We start from the raw sequence: 21149 nt of genomic DNA, 5'->3' as shown, positions 1-21149 counted from the left end.
GCAAAAAGCCCAGAATTAAGTTTAAGATATTAACTGATGCGAAAGAAAGAGGGGGCTTTGCCCTGCCAGACTTAAGGTTGTACTACGAAGCCGCAGCTTTCTGCTGGCTAAAAGACTGGCTACTTCTAGAGGACACTGATGTGTTAGATTTAGAAGGTTTTAACAATGCATTTGGCTGGCATGCATACTTATGGTATGACAAAGTTAAGATCAATAAGGCCTTTAAGAACCATATTGTCAGGAAAGCAGTGTTTAATGTCTGGACAAAATACAAAGACCTATTGGAAAATAAAACTCCAAGATGGCTATCACCTCTGGAGGCTAAGGCCCGAAAAAGACCCAATATGGAGGCCAAATGGCCGAAATATTGGGAAATAATAGAGAAAGAGGGCAACAATTGGAAATTGCAGAGTTTGGAAAAAATGAAAGACAAAGTGCGAGACTGGTTACATTACGCTCAGATTCAAGAAATTTTTAAAAAGGATAAAAAGCTAGGATTCCAGGTGGAGAAATCGAAGTTGGAAACAGAATTGTTAGAACCTAAGACTAAAGTACTTTTAAGAATGTATAACTTGCTGTTGAAATGGAATACACAAGATGAAATGGTTAAGTCGGCCATGATAAAGTGGGCACAGGATATTGGGCATAATATTATGTTTGAGGATTGGGAAAGGTTGTGGACCACGGGGATGAACTTCACGGCATGTAATGCTCTGAAGGAAAATGTAATGAAAATGATATATAGGTGGTACATGACCCCAGTTAAACTAGCCAAAATATGCCATGTGCCAGACAACAAATGTTGGAAATGTAAGGAAAATGAAGGAACATTCTTTCACCTCTGGTGGACTTGTCCCAGGGTGAAGGTCTTCTGGGAAATGATATATAATGAGCTGAAAAAGGTATTTAAGTATACCTTCCTTAAGAAACCAGAGGCCTTCCTCCTGGGCATTATCGGCCAGATGGTGCCAAAGAAGGATCGAACATTCTTTTTGTACGCAACAGCAGCAGCAAGGATACTTATTGCCAAGAAGTGGAAAACTCAAGATCTACCCACTCTGGAAGAATGGCAGATGCAGCTGATGGACTATATGCAACTGGCTGAGATGACTGGCAGAATTCGAGACCTGGGAGAAGAGAGGGTTGAAGAAGATTGGAGGAAATTTAAGACTTATTTACAAAAATATTGTGATTTGGTGGAAAGTTAAGTAGGATGTTTGATCATAAATAATTGGCCACCACAAAATCGGATCGAAATGGGATGTAAAGTGAGATTAAGAGAAATTAATTTACAGAGGATTATATTTAAATAAGTGGTTATAAAATTTGCAAATTAGATGATAAATTGCTGGGAAAAATTTATGATGATGAAAATGGCAGCGGGAGATGTGAGGAAGTCCAAAGAAGTCATGAAAACTCTGTTGAGATAAAAGAAAGGTTGTTTATCTTTGTACTTTATTTTGTAAAAACTCCTAATAAAAATTTATTAAAAAAAAAAAACACAGAAGTAGTGATTGACTCTCAGCACCACGCCAACCCCCGTCTCACTCCAGAGCCCTTTGTAGAGCTCCTTTGCCAAACAGAGGGGCGCAAACGGTGCCCGCCGAGTCCCACGGTCGCAGGCTTCTTCCGTCTGCGATTTTTGAAAGGGTCCCCGCTTCACTGCAGCGGTGAGACCCGGTTTCTGTAGAGCTGTCTCCCCCTGAATCAGGGAGAATCCGCCATTGTCGGAGGCGCCGCCTCCGGAAGTCCAGGTTAAGAACAGTTTCAGGTTAAGTACAGACCTCCAGAACAAATTAATCCGAGGTACCACTGTACTGGCAAATTCAGGCTGCACCATGAAAGTTAATTGTGAGCGCTTGCACAAGGAACCCTCTTCTCCCAAAGATCAGTCTTCTTGCAGCAAGGAAAGTGACAGGAAATGCACTGGAAAGTGGGGGATGGGACTTGTTTGACGCAATGGCATCTAACTTCCCCACAAACAAATCAGAACAAATGTTCAATAAACAGTCAACGTCATCCAAACTCCCTGCAAACGGATCGGGTTCAATGCTCAGCAAGTTGTCTGGAAGTGTCTTGTGCTTTTTTGTAAACCATTCTCTGCCACTCTGATGTACACTTCTCTTTTTCCTACTACTCCCCTTGAGAAAATTTTCAGTCTTACACCAGTCTTAAATAAGAGTCATGAACACGGAAAGGCTCTGGGTTTAAGTTGAGCACCACGGAGGCAGCGGCTTAGCTATTCGCACGAGTACCTGTGCGCGTCCTGCAGCCAGACACAAGCCCTGCGCTGCTAGAAAAAGCAGCCTGGAGCTTGCAGGCAGTCCACCTGAGCCTCCCCCTCAGGAGAGACATGTGGCTTGGGCATGCTACAGTCCCCGCAGTGTGGCACCCAATGCCCCCTGCCTCACCGAGCTACCAGTGGTGTAGGAAGGGAAGGGGGGGTGCAGGGGGTGCCGGAGTTATTTTTTCAAAAAAAGTGTCGTGAGCCCATTTTTTAATACAGTGGTACCTCGGGTTACAGACACTTCAGGTTACAGACTATGCTAACCCAGAAATAGTAAATCGGGTTAAGAACTTTACCTCAGGATGAGAACAGAAATTGCTTTTTTAAAAAAAGATTTTTATTAAAGTTTCCAACATTTTATAAAAACAAAACTAAACAATACAATAATAAAAACAAAAATAAAAATAAAAACACGTATAATTTCAGTCCCTTATTTTCTTATAACTTACTTCCCCGACTTCCTCGTACCTCCCCTTTCTGTATTCCAATTTCTAATTTATTAATTCAGCAAATCCTTTCCCTTATTTTTCAATTAATTTTAAGTCTCTCTTTTCTTTTACTTATCCATTACAGCTGGAAACCACTTAATTTCTAAACCAACGTCATTCTAACATTCATTAATTTTGCAATATTTCTTAAGGTAGTCCTTGAATTTCTTCCAATCTTCTTCCGCTGTCTCTCTCCCCTGGTCTCGGATTCTGCCAGTCATCTCTGCCAGTCCCATATAGTCTATCACCTTCATCTGCCATTCTTCCAAGGTGGGTAGATCTTGTGTCTTCCAATACTTTGCGATGAGTATTCTTGCTGCTGTTGTAGCATACATAAAAAAAGTTCTATCCTTCTTTGGCACCAATTGGCCAACAATGCCCAAGAGGAAGGCCTCTGGTTTCTTCAGAAAGGTATATTTAAATACCTTTTTCAGTTCATTATATATCATTTCCCAGAACGCCTTGATCTTTGGGCACGTCCACCAAAGGTGAAAGAAAGTACCTTCAGTCTCTTTACATTTCCAACATTTGTTGTCAGGCAAGTGATAAATTTTTGCAAGCTTGACTGGGGTCATGTACCACCTATAAATCATTTTCATAATATTCTCTCTTAAGGCATTACATGCCGTAAATTTCATCCCAGTGGTCCACAACTTTTCCCAGTCAGCAAACATAATGTTATGACCAATATCTTGTGCCCACTTAATCATGGCTGATTTCACCGTTTCATCCTGTGTATTCCATTTCAACAGCAAGTTATACATTTCTGACAAATTTTTAGTATTGGATTCTAACAGTTCTGTTTCCAATTTTGATTTTTCCACCTGGAAGCCAATTTTCCTGTCCATCTTGTAAACCTCCATTATTTGATAATAATGAAGCCAGTCTCGCACCTTATCTTTTAGTTTCTCAAAACTCTGCAATTTCAGTTTGTCCCCTTCTTGTTCCAAAGGATGAGAACAGAAATTGCGTGGCGGCAGCGGGAGGCCCCATTAGCTAAAGTGGTACCTCAGGTTAAGAACAGTTTCAGGTTAAGAATGGACCTCCAGAACGAATTAAGTTCTTAACCCGAGGTACCACTGTATATATTTTAAAAACACATATTTTTTGCCATTTTGTCACTCCCCTCAGTGATGACACCTGGGGCCACCGCACCCCTCTTCCTGCACCACTGCACGGAGGCTCCCAGAGAGCAGAAGGTCAGGGTGCTGAAAGCTGAAGAACCAAAGAGAACATTAGATCAGGCCAGTGGCCTATCTAGTCCAGCATCCTGTTCTCACAGTAGCCAACCAGATGCCTGTGGGAAACCTGAAACCAGGATTTAAGCACAAGAGCACTCTCTCTCTCCTAGGTTTCCAGAAATTGGTTTTCAGAAGTGTTGCTGCCTCCAACTGTAGAAACAGGGCATGGCCTTTATGGCTAGTAGCCACTGAAAGCCCTCTCCTCCATGAAAACGTTGAGCTACTTACTCCAGGACAACGTTTTTTCATATACTCTTTAGCACACCCCCATTCTTTTAATAAGTATATCGGTATGTAACAAATGAAGCTTTGCAGGGTTAAAGAAAGAGAAAAATGGTGCAAAAAGTTTAAAGATAGATGTAATCTACATTAGACACAACAATTTAGAAAGAGTAAAAATTTCGAGGTCTTAGAACAAAGAAGGAAGTCAGTATGTGTATATGTACGTAATGATTAGAAAGATGATATGGTTTTATTTGTAGATGTGGGTTTTTTTTTGTTCTTTTTTCTCTTTTGTCCCCCCCCCCCCTGTTTGTACTGCTTTATTTTGGATTCAATGTTTGTAATTTTTGTTGTAATTTTGCATTGAAAAAAAAAATCTTTGAAAAGAAAACGTCGAGCTTCTTCCAAATGAGAGCAAGTGGAGGCTTATCTGTGGTGGTTTAGAGGTGCGGCGGGGTTCACTCGGACATATGGCGCCAAGCAGCTATGGGAGAGCTGGGAGGAGCATAACCAGGAGAAAGCTGTTCTTCCCCTGGCAATTGTCCATTTCCCCGTTGTGCCAAGGCAAACGCCACATTCTGAGAATCTCATCAACCAAAATGTCCCCTCCATAGTCGGGAACATGTTGCAAACCAGGAATTGCCATGAAGTTAAGAGTTTCAGCTGGTTGAGGATGTGACCTGAGGGTTTCTCGCTGAGGCACCCAGTTCCTTTGAAGCTGGCATTTAAGTTTTAATTTCCTTCTGCACTGGCTGGGGGGAAGCGTAGGGAGATAGACTGACTAGGTAGGAGTACATTAAAAGGGATTTGGGATGGAAGTTTATCATTACTTGGAAATAAACCCCAGGCTTCTGGGCCATTTCTATGAGCAAGGCTTGAGGTAATTAACTCAGTTTACAGTAGCTTTAGCCTCAGATGAGTCAACCAGCTAAAACCATCTGCCCGGGCAGTACCTGTGTGCTTGCTTTGGGGGTTTCCAACAGACACTGTTGTCCTAATGAAGAAAGGTTAACAAACTGGTTGGTTGCACCTGAAACAATGGTGTGAACTCAGTTCTAATAAACAGAGGGCTTGTCCACACTTCTCTTTGCCCCATCTCTTCCCCTTGGGAAAAACCCATTCGTTACCACTGAATCAGAGCAAAGGTCCATTTAGTTTTCATTTGCTCTGATTAAGCAGTAAAGAGGGTTTTCCTTCCCCAGACAGCGATGGGGCAAACGGCTTGGATCCCTGCCTAGAAAGCATGGGGAAACAGGAAAACCTCTTGAACCAATGTTTTCTAAGCATAGGACAAGCCGCCACTGGCAGAAGGTGTAAGCAAGGAGCAAAATACGCTTTGTGTTAATCTGGCTTTTCAAAAAGTCTGGCAGAGAATTTGTGCAGATGGAAAATCTGCTTTAAAAACCCCTGCTGATTCTCCCCACCTGCAATTCCAAGCAACAAGCTATTTGCTAGGCATTCCTGTTCCTTTTCCAGCTGGAGAGTCTTTCAACAGTGTTTTCAACATGAGTGTAAATACTGTCTTTACTGTACCTTGGCAATATTGTAGTGGTTTTCTATTGTTACTTAAAACAAATAATGAAAAAGTAATGACTGGACATTTTCTCTGACAATTTCTCTTGCACAATACAGCAAGTTCCTGGGTGTTGTTGTTGTTATTGTTGGCTGAATCAAATCTGTCCCCGTTCATATTTGTCTAGCTTCATTAAAAAGTGAGAAAAGACCAAAACGTCTTCCTAAGAAAAAGCATCTCTCAACACAGGATTGTTCAAAAATTAGGTTTTATTTCTACTGAAAATGTTACCAGAATGCCAACCCCCCCCCCAAATCTTTAAAATGGCCAGTGCAGCTTAGAAGGCTCTGGTACCATTGGACTATGGGAAACCAGATGTATAATTTCACATAGTTCTCAAAATAAGGGCCACGCCAGTGAACCCTAATTTCCTCCTACTCTAAAATATTTCTAAGTGAACAGAATACAGTGGTACCTCAGGTTACAGACACTTCAGGTTACAGATGCTTCAGGTTACAGACTCTGCTAACCCAGAAATAGTACCTCGGGTTAAGAACTTTGCTTCAGGATGAGAACATAAATTGTGCGGCGGCGGCGGCGGCAGCGGCAGCGGCAGCTGGAGGCTCCATTAGCTAAAGTGGTACCTCAGGTTAAGAACAGTTTCAGGTTAAGAATGAACCTCTGGAACGAATTAAGTACTTAACCAAAGGTACCACTGTAGCTGTTTATTCCTTGACTTTTGCCTTTTGGGTGAATGGGCAGCTCATCTCAGCAGTGTTAGGAGGGTGCTGAGACTGGTAGAGCCCTCAACTTTCACTATTTAAACTCTTAGTGGTGTTGGGCTGAAGTGCAGAAAGCGGGCGGTAAACTTAAGTCCGTATGGCAGAAACTCTAATTTCATTAAGAGCAAACATTTGTCAGTACCACAAAGGACTCAGAAGATGTATAATCAGCAGCCCCTTTGGGCTATTATGCCAGTAGAGAGAATGAGATTTAATAACCAGAGTAATTAGCTAGCCCCAAATCCAGCAAGCAAATAAATAAGAGACACTTCTGAAGTCAAACATCGTTGGACAGGCAACACCCTTCTTGAGAAGTACCACAAGAAAAATGTTGACTGGGGAATTATTTTGTCGAGTGAGAAAATGGAGAACCAAAAAACGCAGCGAAGCAGCAAGGCTAAAGCTAAGGTTGGGACTGAAATGGGAAATAATGCAGTCCCACTCAAGTTGGGGTGGAAGGCTTCTTTGAGAGGACACTGGGTAATGCCATAGTAACTTATTATTCCACCCCCCACAACCCAGCAAAATGAATTTGCTTCACAAAATTATTTGCTGCACATACTGATGCTTAATATATACTGAAAAGTCATCAGATTGTTCAAAATTCCACTGACATTTGTATTTGCCAAAAGGCAATGATCCCACCTCTGCACCCATTTGAAATAGCAGGCAACAATATTAAATTTCAGGCTGTAAAATGTAGAGCCTCTGTATTGTTATATGGCCAAACTTACTTCAGAGCTATTACACTAAATTTAAGACAGGGTTGTTGAGTGGTTAGAGCAGCGTTAGCCAAACTAGTGATCTTTAGAGGTTTTGGACTAAATCTCCCAGCAGCCCTAAGCAGCATGGATAATGGTCAGGGATGATGGATGTTACAGTCCAAAAAACCTGGAGGGCATCAGCTTAGGGAAGGCTGCTTTAACCAAGCCACCACACTGGCTTAAATTTTGAGTAAAAAATTCACATTCAATCTTTGATTGTTTGTGAATATTCATTCAGCATTTGAGCGATAATTTTCAGCTATATATTGAATTGGGAAACATAACTGTTTTCACGCTTAAAATGGGTCATGTTTCGATTCTACTAGAGTTGTGTGTGGAATATCCTTAGATTTTGATTTTTCGGAGGAAAACAGAAATGTGTTACTCCCCTTTCTCCCCATTCAGTGACATTGTTCCTTCTTAGCTACAGGAGCTTTGGTAATACCTACCCCCTCCCAGTCTCAGCTTCTTTCTCCTTCCTAAATGGGTCGTAAGAGTGACCCCCTCAGCAAAGCAGAAGTCCTTTGATGAATACAATGATGCAACGATGTGATAAATGCAAATCGTATCTGACTACAGAATTAAGTTACTGGGGCAAATCAGGGAGGCTGAGAATGAGGACAATGCTTCTGTGATATAGGTGAGACCAGCCAATCAGGGATCATGGAATGAAGAGAGCGACACCACCAATACCACACAGTCAATCAAATTTGTCAACTTGATGACATCACTGAGGGCAAACGAAATCCGTTTCAAACAAGATCAAGTCAGGCAGCTATTTCTCAAGAAGTGTCAACGTTGTCGGCGAAAAGGAGGCGCTTTTCAACACTCAATCAATCAAAGTTCGAAAACTGAGTTGTTTTGTCTCATCCTTAAATTGACGAGATTGCATTCCAGCTGTGGAACAAAATTAGGCTGGCTCAGGAAAGCCGTGTTTCATCCTGTAGGCAAAAGAGGCTATTATGCACTGCTGTGCCACAATCTGTTTGCCAAGTGTGTCTCACAAACAACACAACATTTTGCTTCTCGTTGGGTTCCCCCCCCCCTCCCAGAGAGCTGCTGACACGCGCAGCATCTTCTTCAGATCCCATTATATCTTTGCCTTTGGGAGATCTGTGGCACAGATAATTACAGTATCCAATGCTACGAGTTTAGAAGAAGGGGGGGGGGGAAACCACCTCACACACAAAGCAAGAAAGGCGCTCAACCAGTACTGGCGACACCCTCTGCAGAAAGTATAAATAGAGACCTGGTGGGGCCCGGAGCCTAGCAGTCTTACTTTACATCCAGCAGTGCCTCTTGCTTCCTGCTTAGCACTAGAGATCCTCCATCACCATCACAATGAGCTGTAGCGCAAGGCACACCGTCTTAACAGCTGGAAGAAGCAGCAGCGGCAGCTGCAACCTTGGTGGAGGGAGGGTGGGGGTCTCCTCGGTCTCCTCTGGACGGTACACTTCCTGCGGGCTAGGCAACGGGAGAGCCAACTTCTCTGGCCGGAGCCATGTCGGAGGAGGCTCCACTTGTGCCTACGGAGCAGGAAGAAGCCAGTTCTCAAGCGGAAGTTGCAGCGGGGCCTTTGTTGGTGGCGGACATCTTGGGGGAAGTGCCGGCTCCCATGCTGGGAGCGTTGCTGCAAGGAGCGGTGCAGTTGGTGGCGCTGGTGGTGGGCATGCTGGCATGGTTGGTGGCATGGGTGGCGTGGTTGGAGGTGTTCCTGCTGGCATGGTTGGTGGCATGGGTGGTGTGGTTGGAGGCCCCCATCCCGGTATGGTTGGTGCCATGGGTGGCGTGGTTGGAGGAGTTCCTGCTGGCATGGTTGGTGGCATGGGTGGTCCTGCAGTAGTTGGCGGAATGGTCAGCGAACCTTTCTGCGGAGGCATGTTCTCTAACCTTGATGGGAAAATGACCATGCAGAACCTCAACGACCGTCTAGCTAGTTACCTGGACAAAGTCCGGTGCTTGGAGGAGGAGAATGCTGAGCTCGAGTGTCGGATCCGGGAATTTTATGCCAAGCAAGGCCCGCTCTGCGAACCCAAGGACTACAGCCATTACCACCAGCAAATTGAAGATTATAAGAACCAGGTAGGGTGCCAGTTGACAGCCAACTTTTAGTCATTCTTGCACGCTTTCCTTTGAACTGACTACAGACAGCAGGCCTTGGCTTAAGCTCAGATCTGAAATGGCTGTGGTGTGAAGTCAATTCATGAAAGACGAAGGACTGAAATTCTCTTAAGCTTGTTCTTGGAATTCCCAAACTCATTCAGTAGATACTCTGTTTCCTTAAAACTCAGTATTGCTATTTTTCAATGTTGAAAGGTTTGTTCAGATGTGTGATGTGAACTGTACAAAACTAGAACTGTGATCAGCAAGACTTTAAAAAAAAAAATCCTACAAGATGATTATCTTCATTTCATATTGGTGTACCACCTATGATGTTCCACTGCAATTTCTACTGCTATCATTCCAACTGCGTGGGAGCCTGTGTATAGTTTGGGTGGTTTGTGGTTGCATGGATGGCGTTTTGCTAGGCCCACAGTGCAGTAGCAGACTGTGTGGTGGAGCATCAGTGCGTACCTGTCCTCCTGAAAGTGGAGTCGCTGCTGCTTATTTGGAAGGAGTGGAGGTGGGATGATGTGCCAGGGAGGTTGGCATGACACAAATGCACTGTCAGGAGTGTGGATTGGCTTTGTAGATGTGCTTCCATCGCAGTGACCTCCCCACCGTGTCTCTCCTTTCCCTCCCCTTCCTGTCAATCAGCAGTAACTCATCTGTTGGGAGGTCAAGTGTGCACTGCTGCCTCACCATGTTGTCTGCTACTGCCATGCATGCACGTAAATGGCATACTATGTAGAAATGGCTTCTACAAGTAGGAATTTAAGTGGTCTCCATGCTTCTTGGCACCCCAGCCCAAAAGGAAGCAGAAGGGAGGGTTGTGGAGTGCTGGGAATGCTTAACATGTGCAAGGCTGGAGAGGGGAGAATCCAGTGCTGACACAACTCCTGAAGATAAAATGGCTGCAAGGTATTAATTTCTACCCACTTGTGATCATGGTGGCTTGCTGACTTGTGGTTCACCTGTGTGTAGATATGGAACTATTATGGACCAGTTGCACACACTGGCTGAAGACTGGCATGAAGATAGAGTAAGGCTGATAAACATCTAGCGTGGATTGATGCACTCTGAATCTTAATACTAGATCTTCACATGCAGGGGTGTTAACTGGTCTCTTGTTAACTTTTTCTGTACCCAGCTCATTTGTACAAGTGTGGAGAACAACAAACTCCTGCTGTGCATTGATAACAGCAAGCTGACTGCTGATGACTTCAGAACCAAGTGAGTACTTCTCAGTAAACAATTGGGCATATGGAACAAATCTGTGTGCATTAGATGAGGTCCCATTGTTCGAGTGAGGGAATATTCTCAGTGGCTCAGGTTATCTGCTGTTGGGACTGTCTGAAGATGGGGGTGTTTGTCCTTCCAGCCATCAGGGATTGGAAGTGTCTATTCTGTGGGAATACACGGAGTTCTGCAGAACTGAAGGCCAATTCTGCTCTAGGGTGGGGAGCCTTTGGCCCTTCAGAAGTTTCTGGGCTACAGATCCCCTCACCTCTCATTATTAGCTATGCTAGCTAGGACTGAAGGGAGTTGGAGTCCATCAACTTGTGGAAGTCCACAGTTTCTCATTCCAGCTATAAGACACCTGAGGGGGACTGTGACACTTTTCCTGGGGCAGCAAAGCCAAGTCTTGACAATGTGATCAGCAAACAAAATCATCTTGTTTGTTGGATATTTCCCTGCGTTTCCTCTTTCTATACTCCGTGGCATACAATCTCAAGTTGGAGATGCGTTTCCCACAATGTGGGAAAGCCTATCAGAGCTAGTAGCCCTCCTGAAGATCTAGGCTGTAAGAGGGATGATCACAATTGGCCTTCCCTGCCAATTAACAACCAAACAACCAACCAAAATAACAATCCTGCAACGAATAATGGAATTCTCATGCCCTGCTCTTTGCGGCTTAGGTATGAGACGGAATGCTGCCTCCGTCAGAATGTGGAGGCTGACATCAATGGCCTGCATCAAATCCTGGATCAGCTGACTGCCTGCAGGTCTGACCTGGAAGTGCAGTGTGAGAACTTGCAGGATGAGCTGTGTTGCCTGAAGAAGAATCATGAGGAGGTGAGGGACACCGTCTTCTCCTTTAATGAAGTCAAAATGGAACATGTGGAATGATGCTTTCTTGATCCCAAGGGCATTTTTGAACATGGCACAGCTTTATAAAATGAGTAGATTGGATCTAAGATGTGGGTAGCTGAGTGCATTTACAGCCACTGAAGAAACTTTGATCTATTAAGTGGCAGAGCATCAGTCACTAGCAAAACTGCCCAGAGCAGGACTGGGCAAGCTATGACCCTTCAGTGGTTGTTAGACTACAACTCCTATCATCCCCAGCTATCAGGACATGCTGACAGGGGCTGATGGGAGTTGGAGTCCAATGGAAACTGGAGGGCCACAGCCTGACCACCTCTAGCCTAGGGACTCTTCCTTTCACTTGCATAGTTAACATATCACTACAATGCAGGAGCCTCTTTATATTAAGGGGTATTCAGTCACATGCATTTTGAAGTGGCACAGCCCCAGAATGGCACTGCCATTCATTGTTGGTCCAGAGAGGATCCACCTTGCCTCCTTGAGAGAGATCTCCTGCTTTGAGCCTTCATTGACTTCATGGCAGTTCTCATTAGAGAGTTCATTGGGGGTAGAATGGATAGTAGAAAATGGGAGGTGAGAATCTGCCATGGGGGTGGGCAGAGGTTTCATTTGGCTTGCAATCTTTTTTTTGCAGGAAGTCACCTGCCTGAAGAACCAGTCAACCGGCGATGTCAATGTGGAAGTCAATGCTTGCCCTGGACCAGATCTGAGGAAGATCCTGGAAGAGATGAGGTGCAAGTATGAGGCAATGATAGACGGCAACCGCAAGGAGGTCGAAGCATGGTATGGATCCAAGGTAAGCTGTACACCTCCAAGTCCATAATACATAAAGCAGAGGTACAACGGGGACTGTAAAAGAATTCAAGAAGAATTGAAAAGTGCAATGGATACAGTCAGTGGTTAATTCCAAATATTTCAAGCCTGCTTAGGTGTCAACCCCTAGACATGGAGAAACTATTTACACCTATTTCTAGTTGCATATAGGCTGCTTGCTTAGTTACACATTTGGGGGGAAATACTCTGAATATGCTCAGAGGCACTCTCCTTTCATGATCTCTTACATTACTAGAGATATTATGCATCCTCTATAGACTGCTCCACCATATCATGTTGGTCAAGCAGGTCTACTCTTAAGGGAAGGTGCTTTTTGGACAAATAGCCAGCATGGGAATCTCTGTCCAGATCAGGAGTCTAATTCAGGGGTGGGGCTTAGGGTGTTGTAAAACCTCTCCTTACTCTGGGCCCAACCTGCATCAGGACCTCTGCATCTGCCATCGATGCTGCCAAAAAGGATCCCATTCATTGGGACACTTTCATGGGTACTTTCCCCTTTACATTGTCACATATTTAGAAGGAAGCCCCAGAAATACCCTCAGTGAGAAACATAGGAAGCTGCTGTACACTTAGTCAGACCATCTGTCTTGTCTAGCTTAGCGCTGTCTAGCCTGACTGACAATGGCTCTTCTGAGACTTCAGGCTTTGAGATGTCAGGGATCACCTTTTGTGTGCAAAGCTGAGCTTCATCCTTTCCCTAATTCCACACATTACAGATCGAGGAGGTGAATCGTGATGTCTGCACCAGCAGCCAGGAGATCGAAGAAAGCAACAACAAGGTCACGGAACTGAGACGCCAACTGCAGGCCCTGGAGATTGACTATGATGCCCAGTGCAGCCTGGTAAAAGAGAGAGCAAGAGTTTCCCTTGGCATCATTGGAGCTGCATGCTGTTGGGGTGGCAGAGAGCAATAAACTACAGCAGGCAGCAGCATGCCTTCATGCAATGAACTGGCACAAGCCACGACTGGAGAAGGGCAATGAGAACAATGATTATGGGGAGCTGGTGTGCTCATCCCTGCTCTCCCCTCTTGGGTTTTACTCTAGACCAGCGGTTCTCAACCTGTGGGTCCCCAGATGTTGTTGGACTACAACTCCCATCATCCCTGAGCTCTGGCCTTGCTAGCTAGAGGTGATGGGAGTTGTAGTTCAACAACATCTGGGGACCCACAGGTTGAGAAAGGCTGCTCTAGACTCTAGGTTCAGAATTCCTGGAGAAGGAATTTAATCCAGCTTCACCTGACCTTCCTCCACCCCTTTCCTTACCATTGTGCTTTAGTGGCTGAGACTGAACAGGGCAACCTGATGCACGCTTGCATCGCTCTGTGCAAGGAAGTGTAGCCCCAACACTATGCTAATCGTCGGGACATGCAGTGCATGTGGCTTTGCAGCCCCAGTGATCAGCTGTGACATCAGGTGATTGACAGGTTGGCAGCCAGTTTCCCATGCCTGGGGAAAACCATGTTCACAGCCCAGCTCACTTATGGATTTTTACTTACAGTGTAAATCAAATGAAAGAAAAAGAACAACTTGCAAGGGAATATTTCTGATGCTAGTCTGATGCTAGCCCTCCCTCCCCCCTCCCTCCCTTTTGCCTACTATGGCCCCATTCATGCCATACATTTAAAGCACTATGATTCCACTTTAAACAGCCATGGCTTCCCCCAAAGGATTCTGGGAGCTGTAGTTTGTTGTGAGTTCTGAGAATTGTTAGGAGACCACCCCTCCCCATTCCCCTCCCATAGTTCCCCTCCCCTGTGAAGAGGGGTTGATAGTTAAAGCACTGTGGCTAACTGTGAGGGGTCTAGGGGTCTCTTAGCAACTCTCAGCACCCACAACAAACTACATTTCCCATAATTCTTAGGTATGATATTGCTTTAAATGTATAGTGCAGATGGGGCCTAAAAGCAACATTCATTCCACTTATATCTTTCGCCCCAATGAGCTGAAAATGGTGTACACAGTTACGCCCTCATTTAATCCTCACAACAACCTTGCTGAGAGAAATTAAAACCTTTTTATTTTGTATTAATTAACACAATGGTTATGCTTATCTTCCACAACTGTACTCCTGTTATAAAAGAGAAATGGTGGGTTCTGTTTTGTTTCCCAGAGGGACACCCTGGAAGCCTCTCTGGCTGAAACGGAGCACCGCTACAACAACCACTTGGGCGAGCTTCAGGAGCGCATCTCCTGCCTGGAGCAGCAGCTGGCAGAGCTGCGCTCGGAAATGGAGTGTCAGAACCATGAATACACAGAGCTCCTCGATGTCAAAAGCCGGCTGGAGCAGGAGATTGCCACGTACCGCTGCTTGCTGGAGGGCGGGCAGCATGATATAGTGTAAGTAGCATGCAGAGAAGTCAGTCACCTCCAGACTGTCAATGTTTTGCTGGTGGGATTCAAGTGCCTACTGGAAATGCGGTTTTGTGCAGTTGAAGCTGATTAACGCAGCTTAACAAATGCACTTTTCCAAAAGGGACTTTTTAAAGGATGGGGGAGTAATTCAGGCCAGTGTGCGCTTAAAGGCAAACCTACCCAATTCATACTTCTCAAAACTGAAACACAGGCATTTTTCGAAATTTGCACTTGGCTGATTTTGCAGTGCAATTCTTCAGTCAAGTAACAACAACAACAACAACAGCAACAGTTTATTATTTTTACCCAGCCACTCTGGGCAGCTCCCAACAGAAGGCTAAAAACACGATAAAACTTTAAAAACTTTAAAAACTTCTCTAAACAGGGCAGCTTCCAGATGTCTTCTAAAAGTCAGATAGTTGTTTATTTCCTTGACATCTGATGGGAGGGCGTTCCACAGGGCGGGCGCCACTACCTCTGCCTGATTCCCTGTAACTTCACTTCTCGCAGTGAGGGAACTGCTAGAAGGCCCTCAGAGCTGGACCTCAGTGTCCGGGCTGAAAGATGGGGGTGGAGATGCTCCTTCAGGTATACTCAGTAATTTGTATAGAAATGTGTGCTCTCTCTCTCACACACAAAATGCTAAGTATACTATTTTTATTATAGCAACTAGTTCTTTTGGATGTGGGAACTCAAGAGTCAAATTCTCGCTCTGCTCTGAAGCAGCTTGGGTAATCTTGGGTGAGCCATCCTTCTTAAGGCAAACCCAACTCACTGGTTTTTTGTGTGTGTGAAGGCAAAAGCACTTCCCTAAACTCATTGAAGGAACAGCAAGCACTTAACAAAGAGTTAAGGGTTAATCCTGGCTACTTATAACCTGATTAGTTTCTTTTTTTAAAAAAATGATATTTATTTAAAATTTCCAATACAAACATACAAATACCAATACAGACAACAACAATAAAAACAAAACAAACAAACAAAGACAAAACAACAGGTATAATTTCAAATCTTATTTTCTCAACCTATTTTCCCCGACTTCCTCATACCTCCCCGTTTTGTATTCTAATTTCATTATCCAATCAGCAAATCCATTCCCTTATTTCCCAGGAGTTTTTTACTAATTCCATTCCTTTTCTTAGTCAAGGTCTCTGAAAACCACATTATTTTTAAACCCCTGTCTATCTAGCATTCATTAATCTTATAGTATTTATTAAGATAGTCTTTAAATTTCTTCCAATCTTCTTCCACTGTCTCCTTCTCCTGGTCGCGGATTCTGCCCGTCATCTCCGCCAGTCCCATATAGTCTGTCATTTTCATCTGCCATTCTTCCAAAGTGGGTAGATCTGGTGTCTTCCAATACTTTGCAATAAGGATCCTTGCTGCTATTGTGGCATACAAAAACAAAGTTCTATACTTCTTTAACACCACGTGGCTAACCATACCCAGGAGAAAGGCCTCTGGTTTCTTCAAGAAGGTATACTTAAATACCTTTTTCATTTCATTATATATCATTTCCCAGAAAGCCTTGATCCTTGGGCATGTCCACCAGAGGTGAAAGAATGTACCTTCATTTTCTTTACATTTCCAACATTTATTATCTGGTAAGTGGTAAATTTTTGCAAGCTTGACTGGGGTCATGTACCACCTATATATCATTTTCATAATATTCTCTCTCAAGGCATTACATGCCGTAAATTTCATACCGGTGGTCCACAACCTTTCCCAGTCCACAAACATGATGTTATGACCAATATCTTGCGCCCACTTAATCATAGCTGATTTAACCATTTCATCTTGCGTATTCCATTTCAACAGCAAGTTATACATTTTTGACAAATTCTTAGTATTGGATTCTAGCAATTCTGTTTCCAATTTTGACTTCTCCACCTGGAAACCAATTTTCCTATCCTGCTTGTAAACCTCCATTATTTGATAATAGTGAAGCCAATATAACCTGATTAGTTTCAGGGCATCTATGTCACCTCTATGAGAAGGATCATACTAGGTGTGGAACAGTTCACAGGTCCTCCTCTTTTGGCCCATCAATCTCTCCCCAGGCCTTTCCCACTTTCCTTGGCTTCCTTTCCCCCACTGCTGAGCTTAATCTATAATAAGATGACTAGCATGGGGAGAAATCCTCCCCCTGCACTGCCCAGTTATTTTCAGATTACAGCTCAGCTGTGAGGAAGAGGGAACATGACTAAGTCCAGCTGCCATGCTGCCTTTGGAGGAAGGGATTAAAGGATCACACTCTTTTTCAATGGACAGTTTGCTATGCTTTCATGCCGCACAGTGAAAAGGGGACCTCGTTTTCCACCGCACAGCGTGGTATCGATTAGGGTTGCTGCCTTCTTCTCAAATATAGGATTTAGCATCATGTATCCAAGTAATGGGAGATAATAAGCTGCACTCAAGTCCATATGATGCACAGTTCATTTTAGGACATGAGTGTGCCCCTTCTCCAGGATACTCTTCAGATGCTAGATTTAATATCTTCTTTGTTTCATAGATAGCCTGCTGTCCCCTTGACAAACTCAGAGTGCTTTGCATGAGGTTTCCAGGAAGTTGACTTACATAATAGTTTCAGGACTGTGTCGCCTGTGGTCTTAAGGCACACTTTGCCACCTCCTTGCTAAAGCTAAGCAGGTCTGAGTCCGGTCAATGCCTGGATGGGGGACCCTTGAGGAGATACATGCATACTGCCTTGGATTCCACAATGGGGGAAAAGATGGGAAATACATGTAAGCAAGTTAATAAAAAAAGACAAATAAGCTGTGCCCTAAGCATCAGATCTCCCATCAGATGTTGAGAAGTGGATGTTGAGAACTTTCATGGATGCTTTAGTGATGATTCTGGCATTGCAGGAGGTTGGACTAGATGACTCTCAGGGTCCCTTCCGATTCTACAATTCTGTGACTAAATAATAATAATAATAATAATAATAATAATAATAATAATAATTCTTATACCCACACAATGTTCTCCAGCTTATAAGGAAATATTCAGCTTAGATAGAACAGCAGCTGATGGCCAATGCATGGGGCTGGGGCCTCCCTGCTGCTGTATTTTGTCAGAATTGATTTGTAGCCTCGCTGATCAAGACTCTTCTTCTTTCTCTGCAGTGGTGGAGGGGGAGGAGCAGCTAGAGCCAGCAGCACATCAGGTGGAAGATCTGGCGAAGTCCGGACACCCCACACTTACGTGACCCATTCTGCAGGTCATGCCTGCCACGGGGGCCATTTACACCACTAGATCACAGGAATGGAACGCATAAGGTAAGAGATGTTCCCCACTCTGTTCTAGCCTTTGCATCCCCAACACCTATAAGGAAATGGGGGTGGGGTGGGGGAACTCCGCAGCATTTGGTCCCTGTGTCATGTGCTGGGACAAAGGCGGTGCCTGGGGTAGAACCAGGTCCTCCAAGAGCACCTAAATCAGGAGTGGGGAACCTGTGGCCCTCCAGATGTTGATTATTGGCCACGCTGAGGGCCAATGGGGGTTGGAGTCCAACAACATCTGGAAGGCCATTGATTCTTGAATCAAGGCTGGACTGAGTTGAAATTCTGACTGAGGCTCAAGCAAATGGTGGTGTAAGAACAGGCCGAAGAGCAGAGCTATGATGTCTTGAGTATGTATTATTATTTACGGCAAGTAAAATGTCTTAAGCCCTGCCTATGGGCTTGCAATTAAAAAAGTATGTCAAGGAAGGAAAAATGGATGGGAAGGAAAGAGGAAGATAAGCAAATTCAGGCACAAAGCTGGTGAAGGGGGCCCTGGAGTCCCAGTCTCACATATGCAGTTATAGAAACCTAGGAGCTGACATACAATTCCTGGTCCACTGGATAATGTCTAGTTCTAAAATCTAGTTACCATATGCATTTTTTCCCATTTGCATTCAGAGCTATAAAAAGACATTATCTCTAAATGGGCCAATCATTGTTTCGAGAGTTTTTGAGTTTCTGGGCTTTATAGAGCAGAACTGTCTTTGAGAATAAGGGAGTAGGAGAAGAAAATTATTCGAACTCGCACAACTACATCTTGAGCTCACTGCAAATCTGTGCAGTTATTTTATTTTCTGAGATAGTTATGTGTGCCTTAGAGATAGTGGTGATGGGGGCATAGCAAGGACCACATGGGTAATCCACCTGGTCAAAGATCAGCATGCTATGAACTATTTTACAATACCTACAACTGGATAGTAATGGATCTCTGATTTGCTGAATGATGCAGTCATCTAAAATGTATTATGTGTACATGAACTTAAAAAGTTTTCTGTTGAATGAAATGGTAATGGACAGCACCATTGATGCTTTTTTTTGCCATAGTAATTCAATCTTTTTCTTATCTTTTCTAGAAAACTGCCAGAGAATGGGCAAAGCACATGCTACCTGCAAGAAGTAGTTCATCCAAGCTGTTGTTGATCCATCTGCCCAGCGGTATCCTTCAAAGTTGATCAGATGCCCTACTTCACTGTCTCCCATGCTACTTCCCCATTATTTTGCAGCATGCCATTTGCCCAGACTCTTGTTTCTCACCCATCATGCATCAGTGCCGTGGTTGGCAACCTGCTGACCACTGAAAACAAAACAAGCCCCCCAAAATAAATAAACCCCTTGCTTTTCTCTTGATGCCACCCAAGGCCTCTGCGTACAAAATTGTTTTTGTTTTTTTTATCCAAACGTTTTAAAAAATCATATGGAGAATGCTGAGCCCTCCCCGCCAATATACAGTGGTACCTCAGGTTACATACGCTTCAGATTACAGACTCCGCTAACCCAGAAAAAGTGCTTCAGGTTAAAAACTTTGCTTCAGGATGAGAACAGAAATCGTGCTCCAGTGGCGCGGCAGCAGCAGGAGGCCCCATTAGCTAAAGTGGTGCTTCAGGTTAAGAACAGTTTCAGGTTAAGTACGGACCTCCGGAACAAATTAAGTACTTAACCCGAGGTACCACTGTATTAAATTATCCATGGAGTGGAGAAAGTGGATGGGGAGGTTTTCTCTCTTCCTCATGACAGTGAAAGGTGAAGCTGAATGGTAGGGGAAACAACGAAATCATTATGGGAAGAGACTAGCACAGCTAATGTGGAAATTGCTGTCTGGTGGGAGATTCAGGACACACAAAAGCACGTTCTTCACACAGTTCATAAAAGCTTCAGAAGTTGCCACCACAGAATGTTACTGATGGCCTCCAGCTTGGATGAATTTATATGGGGATTAGACAAATTCATGGAAGATAAGACCATGCCTAGCTATTAGTCATGATGGGTATATGTTATTTCCACTATGGGAGGCAGGGTGCTGCTGAATACAGTGTTGGGGGAAAGAGTGGGGAGAGGCTACTGTGCTCATGTCCTCCTTGTGGGCTTCCCAGAGACATCTGGTTGATCACTGCAAGAGCAGAATACTGAACTAGATAGGTAAGGTGTGGTGAACTTGTGGTCATTCAGATGTTGCTGAACTACAACTCCCATCATCCCTACCCATTGGCCTTGTTGGCTGGGGCTTTTGGGATTTGTAGTTCAGCAACATCAGGGGGGAAGGTTCTCCACACCTGAGATAGCCTTTGGTCTGATCCAGCAATGCTCTTCTTACATTCTTAGACAACATATGCAGGCAGCAGTCACATTAAGTCACCATATTCTTACCATTCATCACTTGGACTAAAATTATTGCTGTCTCAAAGGATACAAAGTCAAGTGTGTGTTTTTGAATGTGTATAAATAAGCGTGTTTGTGTGTTAATGGAAGCATGTGTGTATGACTGCGCAGGCTTGTGTATGTCTGTCCCTGAGCGTAGGTGTGCTACAACAACACACTACCTCTACATTAGCTGGTTCGGCTTCCAGTTGGAAGCAGGATAGACCTCCCAAAACAGATCAGGCAGACTTCAGAATTTCTAAGAGATAGTGACTAATTGTCTCATTCCTCACTGAGAAGCTTATGAATTTTCCAAGCTCCCATGAGTGCTTCTTCTCATACAAGTATCAGGCACTCAGATTGAGATGTTCCTTTTCTTCCAAGGAAATCCTTCAATTTATTCTCCAGAAGAGCCTGGCTAGATCTCAGACATCTAGTCCAGCATGTGCACAACAATGATTTGATTAGAAGGGGCTTCCAGATTGACAGTTCAAACTCTGTCTTAGTCATGTGATCTCTCAGATTATCTTTGCAAAATGTGCCAACACCGCTACTCGAATGAAAGATACTCGATTTTCCACAATAACTGAGCAATGACTAGTTTATGAATAGTCTGGAAGAGCCCTCACCCTACCATGTGATAAATACTGTCTTGTGAACCAACTCTCAGTATCCCTAAGAGAAGCATCTTGCTAGCTTCCAAGTTACGTTTGAGCAAGAGCTCATCAAAAATGATCTCTTGAAATACCAGGTAACCAGATTTCTTGTTTTTCCCTCTGAAGTCAACATATGCCCATTTTTGTTGTTGCCACATCT

General features: G+C 44.0%; 1 protein-coding gene across 1 annotated transcript; it reads left to right on the top strand.

The window, feature by feature from the left end:
* Positions 1-8582: 8582 nt before the first annotated feature.
* On the top strand, positions 8583-19330 carry LOC310829807 (keratin, type I cytoskeletal 19-like). Its single transcript, XM_083708771.1, has 8 exons — positions 8583-9379; positions 10548-10630; positions 11317-11473; positions 12141-12302; positions 13057-13182; positions 14453-14679; positions 17820-17972; positions 19052-19330. The coding sequence occupies exons 1-7, from the start codon at positions 8639-8641 to the stop codon at positions 17947-17949; spliced, it is 1626 nt and encodes a 541-aa protein (XP_083564897.1). The 5' UTR covers positions 8583-8638; the 3' UTR covers positions 17950-17972; positions 19052-19330.
* Positions 19331-21149: the final 1819 nt, after the last annotated feature.

This window comes from Podarcis gaigeae (genome assembly GCF_964106915.1).
Source record: "Podarcis gaigeae genome assembly, chromosome: 13".
Taxonomy (NCBI): Eukaryota; Metazoa; Chordata; class Lepidosauria; order Squamata; family Lacertidae; genus Podarcis; species Podarcis gaigeae.
The sequence above is the reverse complement of the archived record's forward strand: the minus strand, read 5'-3'. Positions and strand labels throughout refer to the sequence as shown.